This window comes from Strix uralensis, chromosome 9 (genome assembly GCF_047716275.1).
Source record: "Strix uralensis isolate ZFMK-TIS-50842 chromosome 9, bStrUra1, whole genome shotgun sequence".
Classification (NCBI taxonomy): domain Eukaryota; kingdom Metazoa; phylum Chordata; class Aves; order Strigiformes; family Strigidae; genus Strix; species Strix uralensis.
Genome location: NC_133980.1, coordinates 18,498,395 through 18,526,322, shown reverse-complemented (window position 1 = coordinate 18,526,322; position 27,928 = coordinate 18,498,395). Strand labels below are relative to the sequence as shown.

The window sequence follows — 27,928 nt, the reverse complement described above, 5'->3', positions numbered from 1 at the left end:
ATATTAGAACAAGACTCAGCCAAATTCTCTAAAGCAGTCTGGGACACAGTCATGTGTAAGGCTTCTGCAGGCAGTTTACTCTTCCCTAACTTCAGTATTTTCTTTTTTTTTTTTTGTGATTTCTGTAACACTACATGAAGAAAAAGTAAACAAAATACTTCATCTTCACATAGCATACTTGTTGGGGCATTAGTTTATTTGATGCACTTCACTTTTGGAAAACACATCATTAACGCCTCTGTATCTCTTACCAACAAGCACTATATACTGAAGCTATTAAGATTTGCCCCATGCAAGAGTTCACATGCATCCTTTTGGTTTATTTGATGAGGGGAGAAAGAAACAGAAAAACAAGCTCTCAACTCGCAGTACAAAATATGTAATGCTTAAGGATAACAACAGAAGGCCTTTAATGAAGCAAGAAGAAAAAAAGCTCTGTGTTTCACAGTCACATTAAATGTGATGGAAAACGGTAGGCTGGGGAGGGATGGTACAGTTTAGCTTGTCTCACTTGTTTAATCTATTTCTTTGTTAAAGTTAATGACCATCCTAATATTACAGGCTTACAAAATGGTAATGAAGACTGGACAGCTAGCTGGACTTGTATTTACAGCTGGATAAACCTGCACTCAAAACAATCATTCCTGACCATGCTATAGCTGCAAAGAGAACATTTCTATTAAGCTTTATAAGGATAAAGTCGGGTGGTCTTAAGAATATGTGCAGCTTCCAACCAGCTATGGTTTCAGTAGCCAAAACAGCCATAAATGTTCATGAGGCACAGATTTTTTAAATTATCTATGGAAATTTAAGTAAAACACTAGACTGGTAACCAGTCATTTATGTCATCTGGATTTTCCCATCTCAGAAAGTCTTAGGGCACATTTTCAGTTCTTTTGAGCCAATAGGACAGCACAAACTGGAAAGAGAACCTTGGTCTCTGGATACTGAAATGAGAGACAGTGTTCTCTTTGCATTAATTTTGATGGATTCAGTATCAAGGCACACAGAAACAACCCATGTACAGTAACAGAGCCGCACAGGGGAACCATTTGCCTACTCTTCAGATGGCCAGAGCAAAAATTCTGGGTTTGGGGAACAATGAAGGAGAAGAGGCATGAGGCTGGGGTTGCCACCACCAAAACTACACTGTGTGGGCTGCTGGGATGCATGAAGCTCAGAGAATGGTTCATCAATCTGACATTTTCTGAATGTTGAGGGGCCACCAGGCCCAGGAGGTGGGGAGCACGCAGTCTCCTGAAAGCTAAAGCAATAATATATTGGGCCACTGCCATGGCTGAGCTGATTAGGATGGGATAGAAGTGGCAGAGGACAAAAATGCTGGGCAAAACAACTTGGGAAGGTCTGAACTAGAGGGGAAAAAAAACCCAAACAACCAAAGAACAACAATTTAAATTTTTAAAGTGCAATGACCAATAAAAGCAGCAACGCAGCATTAATAGATTTTCTACAGAGGCATCTAGGGTAGAGTAGAAATGGGGTATTTTGCAAGCATGTGGTAAGAGACAGTCCTGCTGCAAGGCCTTTGCAATCAAAATTAACAAGGCAGAAAAACTAAAAATAGGCAGTAATATCTGAGCAGACATTATTCCTAAATGACTCTCTTACACAAGGCATTAGAATCAGGCCTAGCAGGGCAATTTTAAGACAATGTTTTATTTATTTAATAAATATCCCATAGAGAAACATTTTATTTCTATGGATCATAATCAGATCATGATCAATATTACTCCCTATTCATCCTATAAACTTATTATGAACTTTTCGCTTGCAGACTAACTTCCAGTCTCTGCTATTATGGTGTAAATCCTGTTGCTCAACGCACACAGAGATTTATTAGTAGGGCCCACAGTTGATGGTATACATTGTCTCTAATGATAAAAGTTACTTTTGAGAAATGAAGAAAAATGGGAGAAAGAGACACAAAAGGGAAAGTGAAAACTTGGCAGCAGCCAGCAAGGCCAGGAGAAGAGCAGCAACAAAGGACAACAGGCTGCCCCAGTGGCTTTGGTGGAAGGGCACAGACCGGCACTTGGAGAGAAAGCTGCAGGAACACAGAGGCAGGCCCTTGGCACTGCACAGGTTAAGGCCCTTCAGGCACTGCCCAACTCTCCCAGAAAACACCTCAAATCCAGTTAATAGGTTGACACCAATGTAACATCATCAGGTGTGCCCCAGAGTTGCAGCAGTCAAGCTGGGTGCCTTACTGCTGACACTACGCTCTGCCAGGGAAGCCCATCTGTGCCAATGGCCCCTTCCTGCTACACAGGCCCAGAATAAACCCCACCGTAACCACCTCCCTGCAGCAAGCTTAGTACAGGAACCATTTTCGTTTTGCCTCTTGAGTAAAGCAATTAAACTATTCTGAAAGACCAAGCTCCATTTATTTATATCACTTCTTGGCTATTTTTAAAATCTCTCTCAATATGTGAAAGGCTTGATTTTAAAACACCAGTACCACTCTAATGCCAGTTATACAAATTGCTAAACAAGACTTGTCAATCTTCAACTAAGATACACCATCACAGAAATTTCAACATCATACCTTCCACAAAGCCTGAATTAATGATCTCACCATTTCAATTCAGTAAGACAGGCAAGCAATGAGTATCATGGTTGCAACAACCATAACATTAATACATATTTTCCCATTTAGTAATGCAATTATTTGCACTGTTTATGCTCCTCTCATCTCAGCCTCCCAGACTGCTGAGAAAAGCTTGTCCACTGGTGGGAACCGAAGGAATAAGATCGCCTGATCCAGGCGGAAATAACAAGCCACTGATTATTCAGCACTGATTTCATTTTGAAGAGCCTTCCAATAGAAAGATTAAAAAAACACCCCGAAACCTACGACACCACTTCAAAAATTACAGGCAGCATTTTTAACCTCTGTCCTTTTGCATTACTGCAGCAGTGCCTGGAAAAGCTACAGCAGAAGAGAGAGTCATTTAGGCAGTTCCCTTCATGCCACCACCATAGCTCAAAGGGACAGAAATCAAGAAATATTAGAATCAGTGTAAGCCAATTAGGACATAAAGGAAGAATAAAACACACTGAACTTAAACAAAATCTGTTAAAACGCACAAAGAAAGCATGCATTTCTGAATAAAGAGCCACTTATTTTCTGGACATACTCCAGATCTTCAGTCTTCATCTGGTGGTACTTAGTGTTGTGATAAGAGAAAAGGAGGTTTCCAGCTGAAACACAAGAGTGCACAACATTTGACACGAAAGACCTACAAGCAGGACAGCTACAGTCTAATCAAAATCCTTGAGATCTGAACACGGATGGACATATTTTTATATACACGCATCTAAATCACACTTGTGCCTGTATAGAGAAACATGCTCTTTTCAAATAAAAGCAAATTAGGAACCTGTGATTGAAAGTGTGGTCCAGGTAGGAAGAACAAGAGACTTATTCTCACTCTTATTTGTCCTTCTCCAGCAATGGGTGGTTTAGCTTAAGCTGAGACTTGGCATTTACAGGTATACAGTAAGCCAGCTGGGTTTTTTTATTCTTCAGAGCAGCTATTGACCTTAACACTTGGTGCTCCAGTATCCACAAACACTACATCTGTTGCAGGGAAGAGGCAGGATGCACATGGGTGCTCAGCTGTGGCTGCCAGAGAGATGACAACCCTCTGGGCACTGCATCCCACTGCCTTGCCCCAGCAGTCTCAGCTGGAAGAGCATGAGAAGCTGTGGATCCTCTGGGGCCAGAGATCTGCCTCTCACCTAACGTATACCACAGCTCAGATAAAAGTAAAAAACACCCCAGGAAAAACCCAGAGTCCAAGTGCTTTATTGTACCCAGAAATCCTGCTCTGTTTTAGGCCATCTGCTAAGCAGGGCTGCAACAGTCCAACCCCGGGGTGCAGGGCTGTCACTTCTCATTTGCAAGCAGGACTAGTGGGAAAAGGAGGGGAGGCGGGGAAAGAAGGTGCCCTTTGGGAACTACACCCTCCAAGTCAACCCCATCTCAGGGAGCAACCAGCACCACAAGCTCCAAAACATGTGCGCCTAAAGCTCTATGCTGCAAATCAAAGCAAATACTATCCATTTCTCCTGTTTGGTGAAATCATGCCCACGAGTCTAGAAGAGTGGGAACCGCGACAGCACAGCCAGCCTAAGCAGGCAGGTGTAGACGTGCACTAACAGGAGGAACTAGTCTTAAGCCATCCGCTGTAAGTAAAAAAATGTATTTTAGGAAACACGATGGCAAGAAAGTTGCATCAGATCTGGAATTGTGCAGGAAAGAGAAGCTCTCTGAATGTGTTCAATTATTTAACTTTACAGATTTTGTGCGGGTTCCCCCTAGATTACTTCACGGAAGACATTTCTCTGCCATTCTTAAAACCATCCCATTCAATTAGAGAATGAGATTGGATCTCAGCAGAAAAGTTTCATTTTTTCAGGATTCAGCAGCTAACACCAAATGAAAGAGAAAAGAGAAGCCTGTCTTGTGATGAAAGGACAAGGAAAGGAGCAATCACACAAGAAAACCAATGCCTAGACCTCTGAACAGCAAAGCAATTGCATGTGTCAAGTTCCCATAACAAGATGGTGCCAGCTGAGGCTTATGTTAAAACCGTGCAATAAAATTAGATGTCTGGAGCCTCTGTCAGAAGAATGATGCTATCTCATTAATGGGATTACATAGAAAAATTGGAGGGATTTCAGTCAAGAGGAATAAAACGATTAAGGATCAAAAAAGTGTGACTCATGAAAGAAAGTAGAAACTGGATACTGTGCTCTTGCCTGAAAAGCCCATGTCTGAGAACTGGAGATGCTCCGTGGTACCAGTAACAGTACCAGCACCAGTACCAGCATCTCCCCCCTTACACCTGGAATAACAGTGATAGATCAGACCCCACAGAGCAAAAACTCATATTGTAAAATACTGGCTTTGTTATGGCAACACTATTATTGTATCACTCAGCAAGAAACTAATAATCAGAGGGGAAAGAGGAGAGGAAAGCTAATTACCTATAAACAGCCAGAGGATACAAGCCCCGTAAGAGAAGAATACATTTAGTCAGAAAGAAAGAGAGGGGAAAAAGAAAGAAATTGTGACTAGAAAGCCTGGGTAAAATCAGAGCCTTTCAGTTAATGACTGGAGAGGATTTCTTAGCCATAGGAACAACATAAATGTGGAATCATCTTCCCAATGTGGGTACTGAAAATCAGAACTGCTGAATCATCTAAAGAGGGGCTGGCCACCACCCAAAACCACCACCGTAAGACTCCAGCACTGGCAGTAGGTGACTAGCTACAGGGGGAAGGGGAGAAGGAGAAACAGTACAAGCAGGAAAAGGGGAGCGTTGTTGCAGCAGATGTTCCCTAGTCACCACTGCTATGTTACACTGCAGGAAAAATAAATGAATAAATAAAAGAGATCTCTAAATATAGAATGAGATTCTCTTCACTGACAAGTTCAACATCTCTTTGCAATCCATCTTTTCCAGTTGAAGGACCATAGGTTAAGCAAAAAGGTTCATTTAAATTCTACACACATTCACAGAGATAAACTGATTTCAGAAAGCATTATTATGTCTGAACTCTCTCTCACTAGGGGTGAAAGCCAGATACTTTGTGAACCATTTTTATGATAGCTAATATTCTCTAAAAATTCATTAAATGTCAACATAAAGGACAAAAGACATCACCATGAAAGAGCAGATGCTATGAGCTACTGTATAAAGCATATTAGGGTCACTTGCCCTGCATTCCTCTACATCAGCACTGGGCAGCACTGCTTCAACACCCAGCAGCAGTCTTGTTTCTTGGCTATTTTGACAGGCAAAAAGTCAAACAAAAATGACACTTCAAGAAGAAACTTTGCTGAGGAAGTGCCAGACCTGGAGGTGCCCAAGCAAAGCCCTTCACGGCATTCCCACAGCCCATGCCATTCACACAGTATGCCAAGAGAAGCAGAGGAACACACCAGGAAGCATTCTTCCAACCCCATCTCACATCAGATCCTCCAGCAAGGAAGAGTGTGTGCACACACATGTCTGTATACACACTGGCAGTGGAAGGGATTAGGGCATTTAACTGCACTTGGGACCTTATCCAGCAAATGTAGAATCAGGCAATGGCTCTTCTAGAGCTGACACTTTATGGAGCAGTGGAGGCTGAAGCCCAGTTCTCTCCATTTTCATCAAGACACTTGAGGGCAGGTGACAGCCGGGCTGGGTGAAGAGGACTTGGCTGCCAAGCCCCGACTGGCAGCACAGGCCAAACTCAGTCCAAGCACCAAGGTACCCAGCTCAGTCTGCAAGACTGCCCATGGCTCTGCTAGGCTAGGTGAGCTCTGCGAACAAGGAAAACTGTTCCAACAGAAGATGCAAACAGAGCAGATTTGTTTGCTATTTTTATATGGTTTCTTACCACAGAAGAACACACTCGAAGCTCTTATGACATTAAACTTTAAAGAAGAGCAGCTTTTTCAGCAGCTGTGCTTTGATGTAATGGGGCAATTTCATCTTGTTGCTTAACTAAATCAAGATCCAAGTCTCCTCCCAGCCCCTTTTTTTTGGTCTCTTTTAAAAAACAAAAACAAAACACCAAACTAACCTGGACTTTTAAGCTGCAACACTATTTCAGTAGCTATATGCCTCTGTTAGTACAGACTGCTAAATACATATACACAGCATTTGGCCCTTCATCTCCCATCTCAGCACTAGCAGTTACAGAAACAATGGCAGCATTTACAATGAGCGATGTTCATTGCAGGCTGTTAGAAATCCTCCATAATGTGCATCATGCCACACTACCCAAACCCTTTTTTTTCCTGAAGCCCAAAATTTCTGGTCAGAAATACCCAATGACTTTTTTCATTTAGAAACTTTATAGTAATAGAAGCAGTTAATGGGGTTTCCAGAACAACAACAATGCCCATGTGGGTTACTTTGGGCTCTTTAGAGTCCTCACACATACATGGGACACCTCCACAGCAGTCTTGTTCCTTAAGTTTATACTCTGAAGTACCTTGCATCCAGTGTGAGTCCGAGTCTTCATGAGGGGAGTTGTGGTGCACAGCTCAATGGCTTCTGGTTCATGGAAGATCACTGTTGGGAGAGGCTCTTTCCGAAGAGTTAAGACATTCAACTTAGTCTTTAACATGGTCTGAAAGTGCTAAACAGAGAAAGAAGAACAATTATCTCCAGTTCTAGTGCAGAAAATTGAGAATTAATAGTTGATTGTGTCTGCATGTTTCACTTGCTGTTCAGTTTCCATGGGGAGAGTTAACAACTTTTACAACTTAAGACAATGAACATTCATTATTACTATTAAAAATGTGGAGATTGCTTTTAATTTAAAAAGATATACACACACAAAATGAAAGGATTCATTAGAATCCCTGTATGTCCCAAAAAGGGTCTAAATTCAACCTCTGATCACTCCGAGGCCTATTATAAAACTGTTCATAGACCCAGTTCCTCTACTAATGACCATATGAAGGGAAGACAGGGGATCAAAGACCATTCAAAGAACTGTGGATTCATCCATTCTTGTTTTCTTTCCTCTGTACTTAAATCTCATCCCACTGACCTGTGTAGATATTACTGTTTCCACAGAGCTGAACGCCTCATCAGTTTGCCTTTATAGCATGTGAATTTTAAACTCTCTTCTTCTGTAAGCAATAGTTCCTCTAGTCTCCAATGTAAATGCCACTACGAACTAACAAATAGATGTCATTCAAAACTTGTCAACTGCTATGACAAGAAATAACTCCCGAGGCTTGGGTGAAGAACTATTCATTCAATGATATTACTGTCCACTTGGAAAGTTTCTCAGCAATTGCTTAGAGTGAAGAAAGCCAATCCTTGAAATTTTTCCAAATCAATTTTGTGGAATCAGGGAGTCAGAGAAATTTTTCAACATTTAGATGTTTCTTTGAACTGAGTTCATTTGAGAAACTGAACATTTTCGCTTGCTCTACATATCTAAGGGGGAAAACGTAGATATGAAGCAAATCAATGTAGTATTCCCAGCTAGTAAGATGCTGCAGCACTGTCTAAAGACATACATGTTTATTAAAGCTTCATAACTTGACTATTATAAATCAGCAGTTATTAGACATATGTGCAATGACTCCAGATTACTTACATCAAAACCAAAACTATTTGTTTTAACTTTTGATAGGAGATTCTTAACTTGCAGTCACCCCTTTCCTCAGCCTCCTCTCCACCTCTGCAAGGCAGACAAACATTACGGGGTCTGGCTGGCAGAAAGAGATGCTAAGTGACTTCCCAGACCTGTACAAGAAGTCTATCAGAGCTAGAAAATCAGCTCAGGTCCCTGCTTTTCAGTCCTGTGCTCTAAGTGAGGAGAGTGCCTGTTAAACATTTTATTTATACACAGGGGATGAATCAACTATTTAGATACTATGCTGTTTTCATATGGATTTTTGTGGATTCAAGTATTCTATTGAAAATGCATGAGAATTTCTTGGAAATAAATTTCCTAATCAATTCATAAATACTTTATCATTAGCTAACTGAAAGCCTGTTAACACAGTTCTAAAACAGTTTAATCCTTAGCTCATCAGTGTTTAGATCTTATAACTGTTATGATACTGGATCTGCAGCACCTTAAACACTTTCATAAGCATATTCAAGGCATAAACACTAACAGTTTGTGAAAATAGTACTTGCTTTCCTACCTCACGTGTGAAATTACAGCCTATTATAGCAATACTTTAGGGCCTCTGTGCTGTTTGTGCAAGCATTCAAGTTTCCATCCCAGTGAAGAAATCTACTCATACTATTTTTCATCTGGCTGACATTACATGTTATCCCATTCACCCTCCCAAACACAGCTTCAGCAAAAGAGTACTCCATTTAAGATGATTATACATTAAAGAATATTCTTTGACATGTTTCTGAAGATAACAGAGCAATTTTCCAGCTAGCATTACTAAACTTACTGAGAAAACCTATTTCATTTTACTTTTCAGTTGTGATTAAGAGCCTTTTGTTTGGAGTTTCCTAGGCTTCTCTGGTTAAGTTGTTAACAAAGGCTAAACAACAGATAACCAGCCATGACAAGTGTAAAGCAAACTCAAAGTCTGAGATTCTGAGTTTGAAGGAGCGCCGCTGATTACCAACCGCAGCGCTGGGCTTGCTGGTCCCATTAACTAACTGCTGACTACTACAACTGTAGTTCTATTAGCTTGACTTGCTTTTACATATAAGCTCTAAGTCTGCAAACTTTCTGCAGAGGTGGTATTTCTGGAGGAGAAAATACTCAGAAGGGAGAGGGAGCTTGAGACCTGCTGTGCACAGGTGACGGCGATTCCCTGCCTGTCACCGGCCCCTTTTCAAGCATGAGGAAATGCTGTCTCCAAGGTCATCTGCTGCCTTGTGTGTGCAGGGGATGGGAGAGGAAGGCAGAGGTGGAAAATTTACCTGTATGTATTTTTAACCTGAAGTTTTATTATTTAGCTGGTGGGGCAATTTTGGATCAAACCAGAGATAATGGTTGTGAAATATCAGGTTGAAGATCCTATCCTGGCATTTAGCTTCTCCCTCCCCGTGTGGTGAAAGAGCTCCGTTTCCATAGACGATCTGTTTACAGAGGTTCTCAAATAAAGAATGGTACTTCCATTAGATACTCAATAGATTTAAAAGAATGCATTTAGCCCCTCTGAGTACTGAGCTTGGACCTCCAAAATGGTTTTCTCCTCTGCTAGCATCTCTATCGACTTTACTGACAGCACAATTTGACCAAAATGAGGAAAATTATGACAATGATCTACTTTTTTCATGTTGTAACAACCACATATACAGTCTTAAACAAGGACAAGACTACTCTCTGCCTTACAAAGGCAATTCAATACTTGCAAGAGCAGCAAGTTGGAGTGGTTGGGTGCCAAAAACACTAGAGCACAATTGGCAGCAAACAGATAATTAGTTGCCAGAGAAGTGCAGGACGAATTGGGGGCGGACACAGTAATAGCCTTTTGCTTCAGACTGCATGGCTAGCATAGACAGCACTGCACTCTCTGCACACAGGTCATATGATAGCTGCCATAAGAAAATCTGCCAGGAGACATCACGCAGTGAGCCCCCAAATAAGCAAGTTATTTAAACACATGCCTAACTTTCACTATGTGAGCAGTCCCAGTAAAGCACACGTGGGTAGTCAATGGGATTATTCATGTGCTTTAAGCCAAGAACAGGATAAAGTGCTTCACTGAACCTATTTCTTAGTTTCCACTCCAAACTGGCATCTCCTGCGGAAACTGTTGGCAAATGCTGACCTATAACAGTAGCCAATGTATTTTTTGAGAAGAGGCATTAGTTCTCCACTGCTGTGAACCCAGAATATTTCTTTAAAGTGCTTTAAGTTCACAAAGTTCTTGAAAAGCATGACTTTGGCAATTCAGTGAATAAAGGTTCAGGGAACATTATGCCATCCAAATTCCATGTGCCAGAACCACTAGGTTCATTTCTTACACTGAAAATCATCAAAAGAAGATATTCTTAACTGTTATGACTATAATAACTGCTCAAAACTGCACATCATTCTTCCTTTATCCATTTAGATGGTGCTACTGATACAGACTTTACGTCTGAAAGAAATGCAAGGAGCAACATAACAGTAAGAAATTGGCAGCAAGTTTTAAAATTCCTTGAGCAAACAAAATACCTTAAGTGCCAAAGAAAGGATCAGAGTTGTAATTAGCATTGTATTTTCCTATTTGCTGAATGTGAAATAATTCAGAGTAAAATTTAAAGTAAAGCCCTGCCCCTAATAACATTGGAAAATTATCTTAATACAAAACCATAGTTTTGCTTATTCAAGGATTCAAGTTCCATCATTTTCTTTTGCTTAGTTTACTGGTCTTAATGGCATCCTTTCCCCTATAGAAGAAAACTGAAGTGTGTATAACTGGTAGTCCAAACCCACAGCAGGCCAAGACTGTCACTACAGAGGTACAATGTATACCTGCCTCCTTGGTGACCTTCAAAGTGCTCTCTATTTCAGTGAAAACCCTGTCATCACTAACCCTCTTAGCTACAGGTTAACTGAACATAAGAATGCAGAACTTCTAAATTGTTTTCAACATATATTTTATCAGCTCAACACTCACACGTTAGCTCTAGATTAACTATTTCACAACATTCAATTTGCAAATTTTAGATGCTATGTATTTAGTCTAAGCATGATTTCTGTTGCTGTTAAAACTAAACATTAACAGCATTTGGGTTTTGGTTTAGTTTGTCAGCAAACAGCTCAGGCCAAATGTCTTGGAGAAAACAACTGTAACTCTATACAATTAAATATGCCTTGGAGGAGAAAAGTATGCACTGATAATTTGTAATAATAATGCTTAACACTTCTGCACAACTCTGCATCTTCAAGTCTTCACAATATTAAGTACTCAGCAGCCAAGCCTGGGCTAGTGGATCTTTTCATTTTCACAATGGAAATAAAACAAAGATTCAAATTCAATAAATCTAAGAAAGGGTTAGACATGAATATAAAACTAAATGTTAAGAAAGAGGACTGTAAATCATTGTAATCTGTAATCCAGCAATAGGGAATGAGAAAATGAACACAGTTTAACTGGGTTGCAACAAGGTGAATGTAAGAAAGCCTTCAGCACCTTAGCCCTCAGCTCCCATATCTCTTAATGTCAACATTACAACCAACACATGACTGCGTAAACTGGCATCACATTTCCAGATGACCTGTATTAGGCTAAATTTTGCTGGAGACACACACTGAGAGCAAAGCCCAAAATGATAGGATGTTAACTTGTGGAAAAGTTATTCTACAAGTTCACAGCCTCTGAAAGAGGGGTTTGCCAGAATGACAAGCAATCCTCTGGGCAAGTCATCCTTCTACAGCACCTACAAAGGAATTCCCAGATGAAATCCATGTTAGAGCATCAGCAAAAGATCAGTCCCCAGGAAATTCAAAAATAACCTCTATAATTTACTACTTCAGTGCAAGTACTTGCTCTACCTTTGAAATCCACTTAGTTCTGGAATGAAACCAAAACTTTTCAACAGCATCCCACAGCAAGACACAGCAATTTAGGAAGGGAAAGACACAACCAAGTGCAATGAACTGCAAGAGAAAGTCCAAATGTCCATTATCACCAATTCCCAGCAGAATTTGACTACGAATTTATCTAGCCTGTAGATACAAGACTCTGCTCTTACTCATGGTCAGAGGAGATGACAGCACAGTAGTCCTTTAGCAATATGGTTACACCATCACTGACACGAGCAAAACTGTGACCTGAGGACCACCCCACTCCAAGCCTCTAGCTTTTCAGCAAGAGGAATTCTGATAGATATGAAAACTGATCCATTTCAAGGCTTTGTTTTGTTTAAAGCAAATGCTATCCAGTACAGATACATGTCACATCTGATCCATTTCTTGTTAAGCAAATATTGCTAATACAGTTTAAATACTTTGCCTCCCCCATATTAAACTTTACTGTGCTGTATTTATTTATCCTTTACTAGCAGTTCATATAAACATTGTACTGAACACTACAATAAAACCCTCTACAGAGGGGATGGAAGCACTTATCAAAGTCAGAAGTGATCCCATCAGCAGCCTGCTTTGTAACACAAAACCAACTGGCACGCACAAATCCAAGATCATGTCATGACTCTTTATTCTCAAGCAGATCCATCCCAAGTAATCTTCTTGAAACCAATCCAACTCCAGAAATCTCGTTATTAAAAGTGTATCTCATCTACCATGTCAAGAGCTATATTTTGCCAGCCTATCAAACCGAACCCATTCAATCTCTTTCAGGTAACAGATGCTATTTAGGTGAAAAAGCAAATAATTATGTCTGAATTTACATCTCTTAACCACTAAGAAATGGCAACAGGCACAAGGGTTAAGACAGACATGCCTGCAGGCACCTTGTGACACATTCTGGAAGTAGAAGAGCTTGGGCCTGCCCATGGCACAACTTGGCATGTCTCAGTGTGCTGAGGGCACGGCACCCACAAGGGTCTTGGGGCAAAGCATCTGGGAAATGTCATGATACAAAAAAAAACCCAAACCAAACCACTACAAAAAAACACACACAAAAAACAAAAAAAACACCTTTTGCCACCCATGCACATGCCCAACGCCACCCTGCATGGTTGCACATAAACCAGTGCCTGCCACCATCTCCCCCCTCACATCCCCCTGCTCCTACCACCCCCACATCAGAGACCATAGAAGAGAGACAGGGGCAGCAGGGAGCGTTTTGGCACAGAAGAGAGTAATCTGCATTTGCCAGGGTAAGCTCACCAAGCAGAAGATGGCATCAAAGCAAGCAAGGCATGAGACTGGGGAAAGGAAAGCACCAGGAGAGGCAGCACCCAGTGTGCTGCAAGCAATGCTGCTTGCTGCCAGGCACAGGGACCCTCTCTTGGACTTCTGCCATTAGTGAACATAACAAGGGAGTCAAGGATAAAGCTCTGATGGAAAAACCTATAATATACAGAAAAAATGGATAGATGAAGGGAAGGGGACCAGATAGAAAAGCAGAATGAGGACACAGGGAACCTTTTTAGGACGACAAGCCCAGCTGCAGTGCATGGTACAGAGGAAACTGAAATCAGCAGAGTGTCAAAAAGCCTTTCAGCAAAGATGCTACTGGATCTTTGCATGCAAGCACTGAGAGTTATTCCATCTTACTCTAATACCAGTTTCTTAGGGAATAGTCTTCTTCCTGCAGTGATAAGACATATCTCTTAAAAACACACAACTATCACGATTTCATAAATAAAACTTGCACTCCCTAATAGCCCTGATGACACAGCTGCCTGTGTAACGATGCTCACGTTGCCTTGTTTTCTTACAAGTTTAAAGAATTTCTATTTCCTCACAATTTAATTCATGTGAAACGTTTTGTTCTCAGACCCTGTGTACTTTGAGTTTGCTCTGGCTGGATGCCTCCGTTCTGTTGCCAAGCTTATGCGATTCCAATCAGCAGGATCGCTGCCCAAACAAAACACAATCCCAGATACAAACACCCTCCAAACTGCAGGGAACTTCAGAGCCAGATGAGAATTTCATGACTGATCCTCTAACATCTCTCTACACTCAGCCAAACTAAACTCCCCAACCTAAGCAAACCTAAATATACAGGATATTCAGAGACTAAGTTCACAGTTTAGCCGTAATTGCTCAAAACCTGAAGTCTCATTATAGAGATCCACATCAGAGTAGGAAGGAGTCAATATTTCAGGACACTCATAATCACGAAAATAAGACCTCCCTAAAATATCAGTGAAGCAAGTAAAAAAAAGTCACAGTAATACAATAAAAAGTTCTTTGATCAGTCTCTACATTGCGGTACCTAAATTCCGAGCCCATTATTTCAGTGGAAATCAGGCATGTGGATGGAAGATGAAAATCTAAATATGTCTGTTTGCATTTGGGCTTTTACAATTTATTATTTGCTGATGACTGTTAAACATATTTTGAAATGAGTTGTAGTTTCCAATGCCTGGTATTCATGGTGTATATCTTATACCAGAACAACATTTTTTTAGCATCCATAGAAATAAAGCATAATGACTTTCACTAGTGTATCAACTGAGCTGCTCTCATAAATAACTGCTTCCCAAACTTTTGGGCCCAGAAATCACCCTTAACTCTCAAATTTTAATAACTTGGTAATGACTGAACTAGCTCTTCTATCACACAAACCCCATAAACAGATAGCTGTGTCATGTATGTTATTAAATGAAATCACTGTAAACAACATTTACACTTGCAGTAACAACTCTGCCTTTTTCTTCCATCCCATTCCTGATAATGTTGATCTTCAAACTATGTTCATAATTCCAGCAAAGCCAGCTTGGGAAGCACAGCTCCATCACACGGCACTGAAGGTAGGCAAAGTCATCCCCGTTATCTGCTGTTCATCTTCTCATCACCAAAGCAGCACCTCCCCAAAAGCACCGTGTCTGTGTGCAAGCCTGGAATTTTAAACTAGATTATAATTTTAGAACTACCAGTATGCCAGAATTTCTCTGTGCAAGCAGAGGTATTTATCAGCCCCGGCATTTTTCAGGACAAATGGCAGTCAAAATACAAGCCCAAGACCAGACAAATGGCTTAAAAAAAAAAGAAAAAAAAAAGGAAAAAGAGGAAAGAGTAGAAATAAATTAAGAAATAAGAGCTGACAAGAAGAGAAAGAACAAAATGGGACATGCAGCAGCATAGATATGTCAAGTTCATTCACTCTGATTTTGAGCTGACCCCTTAGCTGCTTTCCAACATATTTTTCCCCTAACATGAGTTTCCAGTAGATGTATTATTTGGTATAGTTGGCCCAATATTAAAACAATGGAATCCTGCAGCATGAAGGCGGCTGTTGCTTTTTCAATTTGCTCTTGGAGTCTTTCCAATAATTTCTGTGTCAGAGGATGCTTTAAAAAGTTCTTTCTCCTCACACTGTGCCTGGCAGAGCAAGCCCACTGCATCCCCCAGTACAGCCCTTTCAAAACCAGCATTTCACTCTCACTCTTCTTCATTTTTTGCAATAAATCAATAACTTGTTAAGTAGTTATGTAGTTCAGTGACCTCTCTTTTGCCTTGCTAAGACTTGTTCTCTGAGATAGGGATATGGACTGGATGACATAGCTGCCTGCTACAAACAGGGAATATGCCCCGATTATTTGCTAGAGGTAACATTGCGCTTAATACTATGCAGAAACAAAGGGCATAAATTCTTGCCAAAAAATCTTATGTATTGCTTAAATATAAACCAAATGAACTTTGGGTCTAATGAATTCTTGTATTTACAGCTACAAGATAATGAGAATCCATTCCTTCCTCTAAAGCTGTCCATTTTATCACTGATTCCTTTGATACTAATTTACAGCACTGCTTTTTCCAGGTCTGGAACACCCTCAGAATTTAAGCCTGGCATTCCTGAGGGTCTCTGAGAGGGGGTCCCCCTACTTCCCATGGACACAAGCCATCTCCAAGTGAACAGACCTGCTTCTTCAGCAAGTCAGCCTTTTTGGAAAGCCTCCATCAGGGTGCATCCCCCTCAAATCTTGCAGATGGCCAAGAAAGAAGCCTGGTGGCTTTAGCCTTCCCTCTCTCCACACATCCCCATGAGCACTGTCAGTATGTGCTCCAGAGGGGAACCATGTCTCGCCAGCACTGCTGTCCCATCCCATGCACCTTCCCAAGGAGACTTCCCCAGCCCTAACTATACTCACAGGCATTTCACCTGCAATATTCCTCCTTTCATGACTCCACCAGAAAATTATTCATCACGGGGGAACTCTGCCAGGATTTATGGCTATACAAACATTCGAGCAGATGATGCAGAATATAGACAAAATTTGGGTCCCACTGCAGTACAAATGCATAACCCCTATCCCCAGGGGAACTTCACACAGTAGGTCATCCCACTTCTTAAAGCTGTGAATAAGAGTAACACACCCGAGAGCCCACATCAGGAATAAGGGAGTCTACAGAAAGTGATCAAAAATACCCTTCCACAATGTCTCTCATTAATTCAACAAAGCTTTAGAGTTGGATAACTGACAGGATTCGCACCAAGAAACCTTTACAAAAGAAAATCAAACCAACTCATTTACATTCTTGTTTTTCACTGGTTAAGCTGAGCCAAAACAGCCAGATGCAAAACAACTCTGCTTTTTCCAGTGCTGAATGAGTCAAGTGAAGGGCTGAGGATGGCGCTCCCCTTTCCTGGGGCTAACCTATGGCACAGGACAGCCCTCTCATATCCACGCCCTCCAGATATAAAAGTTAAATCTGCATGGTGTTTTCAAGGTTTTTCAAAAGCAATTAATCTTTTCTGTCGTTTCCATTTTTCTGATTTTTAAAGAACAAGTCCTTAGCCCTTGATGAGAAGGGAGATTAAGCTTCCAAGTTCTCACAATTGAAGTGCCCAAACCCATAGATACTCAGAAACTTCAGCTTCTCCGTAAAACCTGTTTCTTCTTTACTTGTCAGCAAAGTTCAGATAATTTTGCAGAAGCTTAACTAATCCCTCAGCTAAGTATTAAGTTTCAAAAAGTGATTTATTATACACATATATACATATCTACAGTTCTCAGAACAAAGAAAGAAAGAAAAAAAAACACACCAAAAAAAGCAAATCCTTCCAGAAAAGAAATAAAATATGCACCATGAGATTCAACCAGATGCCCTTATCCCCCCAAGGCATGATTAATATACTATCTGCCAGTACATATGGGACCAATTAAAAAGAGCTAACTCCTCACACAGGCGCTGCAGCGTCACTCTGGAGGAATCCACAATTGATTAAACAAACTCAAGTAATTCCATTCTGGAAACACGTGCTCATTCATAACCAAATCCCAGTCTTTAGGAATCCCATATGCCATGAAAAAAAACCATCCCTGCTTCCACAGAAATATGTGGCAAAACAAATCTCAAGTTCAACAGGAACAGAATTACCCTCATCTTTACTGCTCCTTTACATGTGCTACTACATGCACCTACATGAAGAATTATGACTACTTTTTAGAGTAGTAATTGAATTGCTATTTCAGTCTTATAATTCAACATTGCCAATGAAATGAAGAGCATCGAATGATGGAGCTATTAAATTGTTTAACTAAAGAAAATAGAAGAGCTCAAAACTATCCAAATGCTCCTTTCCAGCAAGACCAGCAGAATTGGAAGACTTCAGGCTTGTACAAGGATTATCATTCAACCTCTTTACGTTGTGAAAGCTACTTCCTCTTTTTCCAGTAATTACACTCTCACTTTTGGCCAAACTGCTCCCAACTTTGATCATCACAGCAATGACTTGCAAGTTTTCCACACAGAAAACAGCTGCAGAATAAACAGTCTCGCAGAGCAACAAAGAGGAACATCCTTATTCTCAGTACAGACTCAACTTTCTTCCCCCTTCCACTGATTGCTGACCACCCTCCATTGTCAGCCACTTTACAACTTAAATAATTTTGTGTTGAAAAAAGCCAATCAATTTGAATCTGCAAGTTTTGGCTCAACTTGGAAAAATGAAGTTGCAGAAAAAACAGGAATGTAAATGGGAGGGGGTTTTTATTATTATTAAATGTTTCTTGGTGCAAACCCTGTCAATTATTGCAAACAATATTTTAACATGTTTCAGGCTTAGGGGAAATGAAATAATACAGAACATCAACATCCACGGAAAAGAGCCTGGGCTGTTAAAGCCCTGAGCTTCTCTAGATGCAGATCTAATATATATTCCTGTAATACAACACGATGGAAGTATGCTGAATACCCATTACATTTATGGTCTCTGGTGTAGCTGTATAGGGCAGCTACTTAAACAGATGTGAAAGAACCAACAAAATTAAAATAAATTAAAACAAATTAACTGCCTGCCCAGCATTTCCCCACTGTTTTCTTCCTTTGCCCCATTCAATTTAACTTAGAAGCACTACTGATGTAGTTATTCCACCATGCCTCAAAGCACATGGAGCTGCAATTCTACAGGAGATGTTAACAAGGTGGCTTTTATCAAACTTGATGCATCTGAAACCAAAATTACTTACCCTGAAAGAGAAGGGAGCAAAAGAATTTGGGGGCCTCTGATAAAATATTAAAGTATTGAATCTTGTGAATACCAATTAGTCATTCCTCCAAGGAAAAAAATGTTTAAAGACAAATATTTCTTTTAATCAAAAAAGGCATGTATTTGGCTGAAAAAACCCACACAACCATGATGCAAATGTTTGAGCAGCTTTACAAATTCAGTCCTCTATAATTATACTAAGACTGCTAAAAATTCCACTTCCACAATGACCACAAATAAATAATTGTCAAAATAAATCCAATAGATTACCATGCAAAAACATGTCTTCTACAGCTTAATCTTGCGATAATGCTTTTTATAGCATGTGTCTCTGCCCAGATTTGCAGCTTCTGTTATTTGCATTCTGACCACTAAGCACAAGGGCTATCAATCTTATAATTCATTTTTTTTAATACTTGAAATTCTTCATGCTGCAGCCCTACTGATGGCTTCTCAACTGTGCTTATTTAAGCTGTCTGCATATATAATCTCCATACAGTTCTTTCAAAAAATCTCCAAGCCAAACTAAGTGATGGCAGTGACATAATCTGGGCAAAAGAAAGAGAGAAAAAGAAAGAGCCCGATTCTGAACATTTACTGATGTGACAGTAACCAGACAGACTGCAAGTATGAGGCAGATGGATGCATGCACACAGGGATTCAATATGAATCTCCAGTGCCACTTCTGTATGGGTCAGCACCAGTTCTGCAATGGAAGAAGAATCCACGGAAGACTTTTCAAGGCAGTCTGTCAAATTTCCTGGCCTCTTTCACAAATACTTCTAGGAAAAGTAACTGTCTAGCTAATAGTGGTTTTTGTAGCTTCTTACCTTCAGAAAGCAAGGATAATTTAGAAAGCAACTAAACACCAACCCATGAGTCAGGATCATCAAGGCCAACTACTCTTACAGAGCACCATCATCAGAAGGAAACCACACTGGAGAGCTGGTGAACCTATATAGCATACAGGGAATAATACAACAGCTATGCAACAATTCTGCCTCATCACCACTCACTTCCATCAGAGTTTTCATTACAGCTGCTGAGATCCTCAAGACTGCCCACTACAAAGCTTCTCTGCCTACACACTAGTCAAGAACATCCAGCACAAAACGTTACACGTGGGAACAAAATAAGGCTTTGCTGCTAGGTCTCCACTTGGGAAGTCAGAGGGAGATCAGAGCCAAATGCTCAAAATTAACATTTTTCTTCCTGAGGGTTGATTCTGAGCTAGATGACAGAGGGGTGTTTTCTCGCTTTCCAAGTGTTACCATTTCTTAAAAGTCTGTAAAAATATTTGTACTGTTGGTAAGTTACTTGGGAGACCACCGCAACTAAAATATTTTTGTTTAAAAAAAAAAAAAAGTATGTCATTTCAGTCCAGAAGCAAAGCTTGAAACAGATAACCTCAAAAGTGGAAAGTCTGGGCAAGCTTGTAACTGAAGTCACAGATTTTGAGAGGGATCTTTAACTCCACGTTAATTAATCACTATGAGTTCACCTCTGAATCCAAATACCCTATTTTCAGTCTTAGATGGCTTTAGGAGCAGAAGGCATCCTTGTTTGATTTTTAGTCAATTTTTGATCCCAGGTTCTCTGCCTGGAACAGATTTTCAGATGACATTAGAAAAGCCTCTGAAATAACATCAGTCAAGTTTTTCATGCACAGGTATTTGCACAAGCCAATTCTACAGTTTTACAAGACAATCAGCTATATAAACATGCCAGCTCCACTCTGAGCAGCTGATGAGCACAGGAGACCTTTGATCATTCAACAAAGCCTATTCCCTCCTGGGTACAATCCAGCAACCACCATAATTGAAGTGTTCCAAGTTTTGCTTTTTCCTGTCTTTAAGTGCTGGTTGGGTATCATGTGTATCTCAGTATCATCCACACCACAACAAGCACAACAGAGAAGATCAGAGGTTGAAGAGCTACAGCATCTCCCTGCAGAAACAGGAACACAAACTACCAACATTTACTGTTGTTCAAGCCAGGCATATCCATAAAGGATGACCATGGGTTTTGACTGTAGCACAATGAAAAAACTGTATGACAGTTACATCTGCTTAAGCACTGATTTTAAAAAATAATTAATTTATAGAAATTAAGGTTAGAAATCATTTGAAAACCATGATATTCTATGCAGCACTTCATCACTAGTATAAAGATTAAAAGGGAACCAGCTTCAGCCAGAACATGAAACAGGGCTGTAGTTATAATCTATTTTCCCTGTAGTATCTGTATAAAAGTGATTAGTTCCAACTCCTGCCCTATGACATGAGCACTTCCACTTTCATGTTTTATCACCAATATAGTCGGAAATTAACAGACTCTGGTGGGTATCACTGATATTCCCAACCCAGCAGAGTAAAGCCGTTCCTGAAGCAGCTTTGGGATTGCTTTTTCTGCTTACGCAGTAGACAAATCACAAATGCAGTTTACTGTGAAGCTGCCAATATTTAATAGTGTTTAATGGTGCAGTATGTATTTGAGTGGGAAAAGGGCACAAGCATCTATCTAGAGAACAAATTAGTTCATCAGATCCAGTACAGTTTCCCTCCTTGCCTTCCTCCCTGAATATGTGCTGCTGTATTGGAGAATGGGAGTAACATGCAGCTTGTGGGCTATTTATTCGCTGAAATACCATCTCAGACAAGACAATTTGGGGAAAGAAACAGGAGACAATTCTGAAAATAGTGTAAGCAACAAATGCACCATTGACTAACATACAGGATGCAGGGGTAAATCTCAGTGGTAACTTGGCAGAGCTACCTACAGCAACCCATGCCACCTGCCCTAGGTTGCACAAAACACTCCCAGGGTGTTGCTGCCCCAATAGGAGGTTAAATTTGTAGCTAGCCCCACTGCCCCCACAGCTGCTTTGTCATCATCATCGTCACAGTGGGTGGCTATCTTCCCATTTATTTAGCTGTACATGTGCATACACAGCAGAAGGAACAAGCAATACAAGGCTCATTTTTTCCCCAGCCCATTTGGTTTGGAAGAGATTATTCTCCAGTTCGGCACATGAACTACTCTGGCTTCAGCCTCTTTTCCATTTGGCAAACAATCAAACTGTATTTAGAGGAAATCAAATTCTTCCATAAAAGTTGCATCTCAATAAATTGTGTCTTACCTCTCTTCCCTATACACATTCAAATGGAGAGAGGACTGTATGGCTTCCAAAGCCATTCCCATTTGAACATTACTTTCCATCTGTACATGTTTCAACTTTCAAAACCACACTCAGTGAGAAAAAATGAACAGCAAAGAAACAAGGTTGTCTTACCGTATTATATTCACTTAATAATCATAAGCAATTTCTCAGAGAAGTCCTCCAGGCACAGTTTTAATGTTAAAGCAATTCTTTCTTCATTTTAACCATCCACTGATGCAGAGCTGATAGCCCAGCTCATTAAAAAGTACAAAGCACTATTTCAAAAAATGCCATAATTTATCAGGCAGAATTCAGTCATGCTCCACACAGCAGCCTGGATGCACAACACCAACGGCCTCTGACACTTCCTGAATCCAGCTCTGAAGTCCCGCAGTTTCAGGTTCAGCTGCCCATGGTTCATGAAGTGACATGCAAAGCTTCCTGTTACAATGGTAAACACATCATCTTCTACCTGCAGTTTTTCAAGAGGCTTAGCTACATTTAAAAATGCATGAATCCCACTTGAGCAACAACCCCTTCTCCAGGTTAAGCATTTGCACCCATTTAACCACCTAAAAAACTCATTACAAGAAGGATGGTTGGAGAGAGGATAAATATTGCAACCATTTTTTGCAAACTTTATGATGTTTACACAGCACAAAAAGTCACACATTACTTTGATTAATTACTTGAGTCCAGAACAGCAACAGAGCTCTCACTTTGTGCTGCTGGACATTGGTTGTTGATCAGCTGATTAGATCCCACGCCTTGACCATGCAAATTAGAACAGGTAAAGAAAGGAATCGTTGTGGGTTGATGTTCAATCTAGTCCCCAAATTATTCTTTCGAAGGTCTGTGTTTCACTTCTCACAAGTACTCTCCAACACACAGGAGATACTGGTCTTTGGACTCATGTAAGACAGGAATGAACCACCTCTCCTATCCATTGGTAGGTATCCTTCCAAGAAAACAGGGATGAGAGAAAAGTGATAAGCCCTCACTAGGAAGGTGCATATTTGGGACTGAACAACATAGTGGCAGCCAAGTGATAATTCCATCAGGAAACTCAAGTAGTGGCTCTGCTAAACTAGGTGCTACACCCAAGCAAGACACTGCAAATCCAGAGTACCTTCCTGATCCACACTGACTCTGCAAACATCACACTGCTCTGCTTAAGGTTTTGTGTTGCTTTCTGGAAGAAAACCTTATTTTTAAACTAAAGCCCACTAGAAGAAGATTAACTGCCCTTAAAAAATACTTAACAACCTCTTTGCTTGTTATCAAGTAGCCCATACATATGCCAGATGAGCACTGTAGACGATGATAATGCATTAAATAAACACTTCTGTTTAAAATCCATAAGACTACTTATGACTAGTTTGAGACATACAAATATCTACAGCTTATTCAGTTCAAGAATCCTCTGCTCTCAAAATGTCCATTCAGCAGCCCTGCCAGATACTGTTTCACAATACTACAGGCTCACTTATTCATAAACAAATCATTAACATTCTTGACATAAATCCATAGCGTACAACAAATCCCAGCTATGATAGTGTTTTACTACATTTGCTGTGCCCATCATGAATGGGAGTCCTGTTTTCACCAAAAAAAACACCCTCAACAAATAAAAGGCAAATTATTCTCTGCGAGAAAACCGCCAGGATGAAATGCCTATGCACAGATTACAAACTAATTATCAAGTTCATATAGTAATAAACCTGGAGTTCAGTTAGTGAAATAGGCTGACACAATTTATGCAAGAAATTTTCTTGCCAGAACTCTAATAATTAAGAAACTCTGATGGTAAAATACACCATTACAGACTTTTAAAATTGCCTCAGCTACCAGGGAAACCTTTTACACATCCCTGTTTCTCCACACACGGGCACAAGAATCATCTGAAAAGACCCTTCTAAAGCCCTTCAGCATTCACTCACTGCTAGGGGTTTATTTACAGCTCTAGATCACAGGGTTTCAGCCAAGCCCCGAAATGATCAAGGCCCATTTTACACACATACATCACAGCTCAAATTAGACTAATTAAAATGAACGGAATAGCTTAACAAATGCATCAGGACCAGGCTGCTTATTTTCTCTCAATATACTCTGCATAGATGGCAGCACTGAGCAGTAGTTTAAATCGGAGTTTCCCCAAAAAAACACAGTCCACAGATAAAACCTCTGCAGGTGCCCCAAAAAGGCTCCAGCCTGCAGGCAGCAGCCCCCGCACCGAGGGGCATGAGGGGTACAGCGGGACGGGATTCCCCACCCGGGGCTGGTCCGCAGCAGGGAGGATGCTCCCGCAGCACCTCCTGGGACAAACACGCATCACACGGCATTCAGCCACCAGCAAAGCTTCCGAAATCACAGGGTTAAACCCTCTACCCTGAATTCACTAATGCCTTACTTGCAATATTTAAAGAATTAAACGTCTCTCTGAATGGCCATATTTAAGTAATTTTTAAAAAAAAAAAAAAGCTTAGAAGATAGTTAAACTTTCTATTGATGCTCTTGGCAGATGAGAAATACGATCACAAGAGCTGGACTTCTCCCTGAATTGATAAACATAAAGCAGACTGCCTTCTGTGCTGACTTGCCAGCTCAGCCCAGGGAATAAAAGATGTTTTCAATTCTGGAAAACATACATGTGCATTGAAATATTGAATACTTTGCAAGGCCTCAGTTCTGCAAGAAATCAGATCCTGTCTTACTGTGCAATGCACAGGCCTGTGAGCACTAGTGGCTGCTCACAGTAGGTAAAAATACATATATGGCTGAAGTTCTGCAGAAATTAGACCTTTGTTATTGTAAATACGTGCACACTTTTATAGCAATTACACTACAGCATTTATTAGGGGCATGCCCCCTATTTTTGTTATTTGGATCGGCATGGCATTTCCATTTACAGCTTGCTTTAGTTCCAGTTTTGTGACCACTTCACTGCAGTACATTCGCATATGAATATATACAGCATGAACAGCTCAGTCTTCAGGTCTCAGCTACTGAGAGATGTTCTGTAACTCAGGAGAGCAAGTTTACAGGATCTGTTTATGGCCTTCAAAAACATTTCAAATCTATTTTTGCAGCTGCTGAAGAACCACTGGGGTTGTCTAGCCTGGCTTTTGGTACCACAGAAGTCACCATCCCTAATGGTTCTGGCTTTCACCCCTGATCTCCCAAAGTTGTACTGTATCTGTTAGTACTGAAACTGTCACGGCTGAAATAGTGCAAGGGATGAATAAATTTAGGAATCTTCTCCATTTGCCTCCAGGTTTTCTGAGCATCTCCGAATCAGCAGTTTTAGATGTTGTCTGTGACAGTAACAGATATAAGCCAATTTTAAAAAAGCAACAACAATTTCGGGCAGAAAATCACACATAATCACACGTCTATAGAAAATGAGGCACCACAGACATCCCAGGCTGAGGGTCAGGCTAAAGTGATACATGATTTGAAAGAAGGCAAACAATTCTGCCAGGAATCAGCAAGGAAATCAGACAAGTTAAGCAGTCGTTTGCAGTACAATACAACAGCAAAATTACACTGAAACCTCAGTGTCAGGAGACCCCAGAAAATGGCCGCGCTGCAGAGCCGCCCAGGAAGCACCTGGTTAGGAACTACACACCACACAACTTCGCGAGAGATGGCCGGGAGAGGGCAGGAGTGAAAACAACTAAAGTAATACTGGAAAAGTCAGAGGGAACAGGGTACTCAAATTTGGAATCATTTCATCCTCCTGAGTTACAGGTAGCTCAGGGGACTTGCTGGGCAGCTTTCTAAGAGGGAGCAACACCTGCAAAACACTGCCCGCAAAGTGCCAAAAGCCCCTGGGATGGCCCATGGAGAACTGCAACTGGCAAAGCCAGAAGACAACAGCAAAAACCCTGCATTAATTGGGAGGCGGAGCAGAAATCCTAAGGACATACATGTTTGCCATCTTTGATTTCTCATTTTCTGGAAATACCAATATTGCCGACCCCAACTTTCCTTTGCTGACTGTTGACAGCATAAAACACATCTTCTAAACTCTGCAAACAGCTGCATGTTGCCTGGCACAGCTAATGGTTGTCCACTAACCTGGTTTAGAAGTCAAAATAAACACTACACTTTTGCTTCTAAAGGCAAAAACTGATCATCAAAACCCATCTCTCACTGGCTGTGCTCTGAAACACATCTCATGTCAAACTTCAGCTTGTGCTTGCACAACTGTATGGTGCACAGCCCATACACGACGCTCCAGCAGGGCACACTGTCCTACCGACTTATCTCCTTCAACATACTAATGCTATATTTTGCCCACTGATTTAGTCCTTTAAAAAAAAAGAAGAAGAAGAAGAAAAAGAAAAAGGAAAAAAAGGAAAAAAAAAACAAGGCACAACCCTCATGCCCTGATCCAGCAGCAAAGTCGTCAGTATTTTAACAGTGATTTCACACAGGAGCAAAGCCAAGCCTGAATCCTCAGATTATCCTTTGTGAAATCCCAGCATCAGCATTAGCAAAAGAAAAGATCAAACTGGTTGGCTCAGACAGACTGTTATTTCTGTACCTATATTTATTAACACTAGGTACATAAAACTGAGAAAAACTGAGGAAGTGCTAGAAAAACACATAGTGATGTAACCACAATGGCAGACTACAAGTATGTACTGATCCTTTCCTTCAGCCAGGAAATATTTTCAAGCTGTTTCTTTTACGGCTAGTCACTGGGTAGGAAATGCTTTTTAGTCAGAAAAATATTTTCTTTTCCAGAAGACTCCATAAAATCCATGCACAGAGCACAGTGTACATTTGGATGAGAATTAATCACTTGTTTACTAAGGTAGTTCAATACACAGGTAATCCCCACACATTGTCTAAACAACTTATTTTCTCCAGTAAGTGAAGAATTGTCAACAGAAACAAAACATCTTGATTTAAAAAAAAAAAAAAAAAAAGAAGCAGCAGAGCACTGGCAACACATCTGCAGGCTGTAAAAAGCTGAAGAGTGACATTAGAGAATACAGGAGGATGTCCTTTGTGCACCTTCCAGTTTTTTCTAAGTGAAGGTATTCCAGAATAAAATGTTACCAAGTATAATGGAATTGAGATATTCTAATATACAAAAATGTCCTAAACCCAGAGCTGTTAATCCCTAAGAGCTGTGGGCTGTAGTTTATCATCTAGAAGTGAAGGATGGTTGTAGCAGTTGATTCCATTTCTCCCCAGTGACTAAATCATGTACTAGCTAAATCATTTATTAATGTCAGAGGGTGACATTTTTCAATTAAGATAATGAGATTCTGGAGGCTCTGGCCATCTGAACCCTATTTGTGCATTCTCTTGCCAATTAAAAAAAGCCAAACACCAAAAAACACAAAAGAAATCAGTCTCACAAACTTTTTACTTAAACTGGGTAATAAGTACTAACAATTTAGCATTAATCCTACCACATATCTGTAGCTGCATACCAAGAATAAATATTTATACTAGTAACCACATGGTGTTAGGGGTTAACACAGGGTTAGCAAGACATTTAATAGAAACATGTACATTAGAAACTGAAAACATCTTGCTCCCCGTTGTAATTCTTCAGCTCCTCAGGTAAGGACCCAGCCTTTGTCCGTCCAGTATCTCAGCAGACAAACGCACAGCATCTCAGGTCTGGCTGCTCTAGGAGGAGAAGAAAAGGCAGAACAGCCAAGACAGAAAAACAAGGAAATGCTCACTCACATGGCAGGGAAGTGGGCAGCCTCCCTGCCACGCAAAGTGCCCTGCTGATCCTGTGCCAGGTCCAAAGGAGAACACATACCTCAGGCACCAAATACTGCCCAGGAATGGAGATATATTCCAGATCTTTGTAAATACAACCCCTGTAAGTGAGCATCCTGCCCATTAGACCCTTCACTTCCAGTGGAGTATCTATAATGTATGTGCTGGTAGCAACAACCATTTTTTTTTTTTAAGCCATCTCACATCCACTGTTTAAAATAATTCTTTATATTGACCCACTGGCTTGGGGGGGGGGGGGGGGGGGGGGAAGCAAAACACAAAGAACAACCACCACACAGTGAAAGTTAAGATAAACTACATAGGGTAAAACTTCAAAATCCCACAAAAGTTCAGTAAAATCAAGTCTGAGAAATAATACTGCATTGGACTAGCTGATTCAGATATTACTAAGTGCTGGCCAGACTCCACACGCCTTC

At 40.6% G+C, this 27,928-nt stretch overlaps 1 protein-coding gene across 3 annotated transcripts in view; it reads right to left on the bottom strand.

Moving 5' to 3' along the window:
* PID1 (phosphotyrosine interaction domain containing 1) overlaps positions 1 to 27,928 on the bottom strand; it is an 87,827-nt gene that overhangs the window by 46,255 nt on the left and 13,644 nt on the right. For 2 of the 3 annotated variants that reach the window (XM_074878233.1, XM_074878235.1), the window contains exon 2: positions 7,018 to 7,164. In XM_074878233.1, coding sequence (XP_074734334.1) covers positions 7,018 to 7,164 — 147 coding nt within the window. Of the gene's footprint in view, positions 1 to 7,017; positions 7,165 to 27,272; positions 27,387 to 27,928 lie in introns of those variants that run through there. The other variant, XM_074878234.1, reaches the window with a different exon arrangement.